At 47.1% G+C, this 6,020-nt stretch overlaps 1 protein-coding gene and 2 non-coding genes across 4 annotated transcripts in view; all 3 read right to left on the bottom strand.

The window, feature by feature from the left end:
• Positions 1–2,988: 2,988 nt before the first annotated feature.
• TRNAS-CGA lies at positions 2,989–3,070 on the bottom strand. Its single transcript has one exon. It is a non-coding gene; the product is annotated as a tRNA-Ser (tRNA).
• A 432-nt stretch (positions 3,071–3,502) lies between these two features.
• TRNAT-AGU lies at positions 3,503–3,576 on the bottom strand. Its single transcript has one exon. It is a non-coding gene; the product is annotated as a tRNA-Thr (tRNA).
• A 394-nt stretch (positions 3,577–3,970) lies between these two features.
• Positions 3,971–6,020, bottom strand: part of PER1 (period circadian clock 1) — a 17,061-nt gene continuing 15,011 nt past the window's right edge. The window contains exons 21-23 of one of the 2 annotated variants that reach the window (XM_010843054.1): positions 5,727–5,916; positions 5,248–5,398; positions 3,971–4,839 (exon numbers count right to left, since the gene is read on the bottom strand). In XM_010843054.1, coding sequence (XP_010841356.1) covers positions 4,570–4,839; positions 5,248–5,398; positions 5,727–5,916 — 611 coding nt within the window. In that variant the 3' untranslated portion in view covers positions 3,971–4,569. Of the gene's footprint in view, positions 4,840–5,247; positions 5,402–5,726; positions 5,917–6,020 lie in introns of both variants that reach the window. The other variant, XM_010843053.1, reaches the window with a different exon arrangement.

The following is a 6,020-nucleotide window of genomic DNA, read 5'->3' as shown; positions in this document are numbered from 1 at the left end:
GGGTGGGAGGCAGTTCCTGGAGGATTGAGACTTGGGGGTTGGGGGTGGGGAAGTAGGAGGCCCAGGCCCCTGGGCCAAGGGAAGAATCAGGATAGAAGACCTCTGTAGAGCCCCAAACAAAACAGGCAATAATCCCTGCCCTTCTGGGGCACAGTTTCTTGTGGGAAAAACAGTCAAAGGTACATTATACTAAATTTATCATTTGTCAGTTGGTGATAAGAGCTAAAGAGCAAAGTGAAGCAAGAAAGCGGAGTGGAGATTGGGAATTGTGACTTTAAGGCTAAGATCAGGGAAGGACTCACTGAGAAGGTGAAATATAAAGAGGTGAGGCCAAAAGTACCCACGTTGCTTTCCAGATACGAAAAAAAAAGGTTGCTTTTCAGATACAAAAAATAAAGAGGTGAGGCCACATGCTACAGGGCCACTGGAGGGAAGAGGATTCCAGTCAGATGCACAGGCTGACTAGGACAACCTGCCAGGCTTGTCAAAAGAACAGAGAGCAGCAGAAGGGGCAGAGTGGGGTTGTCTGGAGTGGAGGTAGCAGGAGTTGTAGGAGGTCAGATCAGAGCCACAAAGTGGGAGGCTGATTATGTAGAACCTTCTAGGCCATTGCAAGTGCTTTGTCATCTCAAAGTAATGTGAAGCCATTGGAGGACTTTTTCCCCCCTTTTTTGTTTTGTTTTTGGAAATTTTAATTTTTATATAATTTCAAACTTTCAGAAAAAATACAAAAATAGTACAAGGATTATACATCAACTATACTGCAATTAAAAAAAGTAGAATAATACAAGGAACCCCTGTATATGCTTTTCCCAGGTCTACTAATTGTTTACATTTCTTACATTTGTTTAATTTGCTTTATAATTTCCCTCCAAATATAGGTATAAAATATTTGTTTTCTGAATCCTTTGGGGGTAAATCAAAAACATCAAGTCCTTTTGCTTGTTGTTACTCAGTATGTTTTCTGAAAAGGACATTTGTGGTATAATAGTACAGCTATCAATATCAGGATATTAAAATAAACATAATACTATTATTTAATGCCAGTCCATACTTAAATTTCCTCAAATGTTTCAGTGGTATCTTTTATAACCCCTTTTTCCCAATCCAGGATCCCACGTTGCATTTAGTTGTTATGGCTCTTCAGTTTCACTTAATCCAGAAAATTCTTGATCTTTAGTTTTTTAATATAATCCTGGAATTCTTTAAAAATTTTATTGAAGTATAATTGATCTACAATGTTGTTAATTTCTGCTCTGCATCAAAGTGTCTGTTATACGTCTATGTATTTTTTCATATTCTTTTCCATTATCATTTATCACAGGATATTGAATGTAGTTCTGTATTGTTACGTAGGACCTTGCTGTTAATCCATCCTACATATAATAGTTTGCATCTACTAATCCCAAAGTTCCAATTCTTCCCTCCCCACTCCTCCTCCCCCTTGGCAACCAAGTCTGTTTTCTCTGTCTGTGAGTTTCTGTTTCGTAGGTATGTTCATTTGCACTGTATTTTAGATTCCATGTATAAGTGATATCATATGGTATTACTATTTGTCTTTCTCTTCCTGAACTACTACTTGACTTAGTATGATAACCAGTAGGCCCATTCATGCTACTGCAAGTGGCATTATTTCCTTGTTTTTGATGGCTGAGTAATATCCCATTGTATATGTACACATCTTCATTATCCATTCATCTGTTGATAGACATTTTTGTTGTTTCCATGTCCTGGCTATTACAAGTAGTGCTGCTATGAACATAAAGGAGCATGTATATTTTCAAATTATAGTTTTCTCCAGATAAATGCCCAGGATAGGGATTGTAGGATCATGTGATAACTTTATTTTTAGTTTTTAAAGGAAACTATACTCTTCTCCATACTGGCTGTACCAATTGACATTTCCACTAGCAGTGTAGGAAGGTTACTTTTTCTTCACACTCCCTTCAGCATTTATTATTTGTCGACATTTTGTTGATGGCCATGCTGACCAGAGTGAGGAGATGCCTCATTATCATTTTGATTTGAATGTCTAATAATTTGTGATATTGAGCATTTTTTCATGTGCCTGTTGGCCATCTGTATGTCTTCTCTGGAGAAATGCCTGTTTAGATCTTCTACCCATGTTTTGCTTTTTTTTTTCTAAATACTGAACCATATGAGCTATTTGTATATTTTGGAAATCAGTCCCTTGTTGGTTGCATCCTTTGCAGATATTTGTCCTGTTCTGTAGGCTGTCTTTTTGTTTATGGTTTCTTGTGCTGTGCAAAAGCTTTTAATTAGGTCCTATTTGTTTGCTTTTGTTTTTATTTCCATTACTCTACGAGACGAATCCAAAAAGATATTGCTGCAATTTATGTCAAAGAGTGTTCTGCCTATGTTTTCCTCTAGGAGTCTTAGAGTCTCTGTTCTTACATTTAGGTCTTTAATCTATTTTATTTTTGTAGATGGTGTTAGAGAATGTTCTAATTTCATTAATCTACATGTAGCTGTCCAGTTTTCCCAGCACCGCTTATTGAAGAGACTGTCTTTTTTTTACATTGTGTATTCTTGCCTCTTTTTCTTGTAGATTAATTGACATAGGTGGGTGGCTTTATTTCTGGGCTTTCTATCCTGTTCCATTGATCTGTTGGTTTTTGTGCCAGTACCATATTGTTTGAATTATCGAATGCCTTTTTAGCACAGTGACATGGGAAGTAAAGCAGAAGGAGGATGATGGGATTCCTGAAAAGAGTCGGAGGGTGAATGGATAAGGAAATGTGATATGCTTGCTAATAGCACTGAGAAACCACGTGAGTTTGGAGTTACGAATTCAAATTGGCAGTTAACAGGTTTTTGCAGGACAGAACCTTTCGGGAAGAAGCAGGAGTCTGAGGCACGCAAGAGAGCGCTCTCAGGCAGATCCTGGAATTCCCTAGAGGCTCAGAATAAAAGTGCAATCAGCACTAGAAAAATAAATTGCTTCCTTCCTGTCCCCAAAAGTACTGACGCTGTGAGCAGGATTCGAACCTGCGCGGGGAGACCCCATTGGATTTCGAGTCCAACGCCTTAACCACTCGGCCATCACAGCCGCGTGCGGCCCTGGGCCTGCGCAACTATAGCTGCCTATCAACACGCCCGTCTCCAGCGAGTACCGCCCTGCTGGGTTGATATGTCAGTGCGCATGCGCCTGTGAGGCAGCCGAAGAGGCAGCTTTCCGGTCCTTCCTCCCTACCCCAAGACACCACGCAAAACGGCCCCAAATCTGAGTCAACATTCTCATATCCTTGTAGGCAGACAAAGGGAGGCCGTTAAACCATGGTTCATGAAAGCTGGAGTTGGCCTCCAAATTTGCACTAAAAGTGCACAGGGATGGAAACTCAAATGGCGAGGAACTGGCTAGATAAGAATAATCTTTGGTGAACTGCAGTAGAGACGGCGAGGGTGGGGGAGGGGAGAGTCCCCTTGGGAGTCTGGAAACGTGTTGCTTTCGCAGCAATAATATACTACACTCAACTACCCCAGGCACCGCTGGGATTCGAACCCAGGATCTCCTGTTTACTAGACAGGCGCTTTAACCAGCTAAGCCACGGCGCCGGTGAGGAGTTAGTTGCTTCTAGATATAGATCAGCTGTTCATGAGGGGGACACTAAACGCGAAGTAACCGGAATAAAGGTTGCCATCGATTTCCAATCACTTATCCTTTCCAAGGGTCCCCCCTTTCCAAGTTCTGAGCCAGAGCTTGCTCTGCACCAGCTTCCCTTCTCCCACACCGCTTCCCAACTCGACTATGAATGACTGGGATTCCGTGTCTTAGCCACCTAGACCTGCCTTCTCATTGGGAAAGGGTGTGGGGAGAAGAGGGATATGGGTCCTCAGGGGAGGGAATAACTCATTCTCACTATTACTGAAGGGGAGGGAAAGAGCCTCCCCCCTCTCCCCGCCAGGGGTGCAACCCAACCCTCAAACTTTATTCCACAAAGACCTGGTATTTTTTTCCTTTTTGTATTAAAAATAACAGACACGATATCAAAAACACAAATGCCATCGGTAGAGGGTACAGCTGAGAACACCTGGGTCCCACCTGAGGGGCAGCACCAGGGACTCCATGGTCCACCAACCTCCCCCACCCTGGAGCAGCTAGGGGTTTGGACCGCAGGGTCCTCCTTGGGCCTCACACCCTCCTCCTGCCCTCATCTGGGGAGGAGGTGGGGGAGAGGGTTGACTCCCCCAATAAATAAATGCAGCCCCAATCCCCAGGGACAGGGACTCCGGCTCAGCTGGGACTTGGAGAGACCACTTCAGCAGCTTGTCAGCAATCTTGTCCAGGAAAAGGAACGACTCCTCACTGGGGATGTGATGGGAGTCTTCTCTGGGCTGGGCCGGGCTGAAGAATGCCACCCTCTGTTCCCAAAGAGGCCAGAGGCAGCCCCTGGGTCCTGGGCTGGTGACGGGGGCCCCACTCCCCTAAAGCAGGAGAAGCTGGGGCAGTTCTCTTATTGGTTGGTCCAGCCACATCTGAGTTCTGAGAGTTGGGGCATGAGAGAAGGAAGCTTCTCATGCACACCTGGAGGTGGCCCAAAATGGAGTCTAGCTGGTGCCATTTTCTGTGGCAGGTAAGGCTGGACTGGGTGAGCTCCCACCTTGCTCCTCCTCTTCCATGGCCAGGTCCTGAGAGCTCGAGACCCTGGCCCCAGCTTGGGCCTGGGCCTCATCGCTGCCCTCACCCTCACCACCACCGCCACCACCCTCGCCTCCGCCCTCCTCCATGGGCTCCAGCCCCAGTCCATCCACTTCCGAGAAGAGAGGGTCATCAGGATGGCCAGGCTCTTGGGTGCTGCTACCGCAGTCCACACAGGCCTTGGAGGAAGAAAGGGTATGGGTGAGTCAGGCAGATTCTCAGTACTGACCTGCCAACCTAGCTCCCCTTGTCCCCAAGCCCCAGAGGACTTTCCAAACTGTATGCCTAGGAAATACTAATTCAGGCAGATGCACATGGGGTCAACAATATTGGAAAATGCATCGCATCCTGTCTCCGGACCCCACTCCGGGACAGCCACAATGTACATTAGTACAGGACTGGCCCAGAAAAGGTCCACAAAATTCACATGGTTTAACACTAAATAACCCAGCAGCAAGCTCAGTGGAATTAACATCCTTCAGAATTAATGATCCAAGGAACAGTGAAGGGATCAGCCCTTAGCCTCTGTCCTTTCAACTTGAGCTCAATTCCTTCTTCACCCTCCTGGCCCAGACTTCTCCTCTCACCATCACATCAAGGGCCCGAGGCAGTTGACCTTTCCGGACCCAGGAGTGCACAGCACCCAGTTCCCTCCGCTGGTCCTCCGAGAACCGAGGCTGCTGCTTCTGCATGGCCCGGAGCCGTTCCCGGTCCTGCTTCAGCACAGAGGCCATGTCCCTGCTCCAGGAAGAGGTTCAGGAAGCAGAGAATGGGAGCTGGGGCCAGGGCCCAGGAGGAGGCTGGCACTTTTCTTCTATCGCAGCCCCCCACTCCGTGCCTCATGCTTCTCCCCAGAAACGTGTTCTGAGAGTTCAGGCCTTCCCAAGACCAAGAAAGCTGCTCTCATCCTGACTATTGCTGGGGCTCCAAGGGGCAGGAGACAGAACAGGAATGCCCCAGGGCAGAGCCAGGCCCAGAAAGAAAAACCCAAGTTAGCTAGAGAGTGAGGGGGGCAGCCTCCCCACTCCTCTGAAGGGGAGGCAAGGAGTGCTCCCAGAGTCCTCACCTGGAGGGCACCTGATAAGTCATCATGACACGCTGGTCAGCATTGGCCATGAGCAGCCAGATGGGATCCTGGAGCACATACTTAATGACCTGGTCCCCAGGCTCAGCCCTGGCCTGGGCAGCCCCAGCCTCAGCCTCTGAAGAATCGATGCTGCCGAAGTACTTGCTCGTGTGGCTGCTCTGACTGCTGCCTGTAGAGTGAGAGGCAGGTAGCCAAAAGTCAGGCCAGTGGGTGCTCCACCAGGCCTCACTCAAGGTTGCAGGTCCAGCCCACTGGCCTTAGAAAGCAGGGCGT

Source organism: Bison bison, unplaced genomic scaffold (assembly GCF_000754665.1).
Source record: "Bison bison bison isolate TAMUID 2011002044 unplaced genomic scaffold, Bison_UMD1.0 scf7180017864180, whole genome shotgun sequence".
Taxonomy (NCBI): Eukaryota; Metazoa; Chordata; class Mammalia; order Artiodactyla; family Bovidae; genus Bison; species Bison bison.
This window is presented reverse-complemented; position numbering and strand designations above follow the sequence as displayed.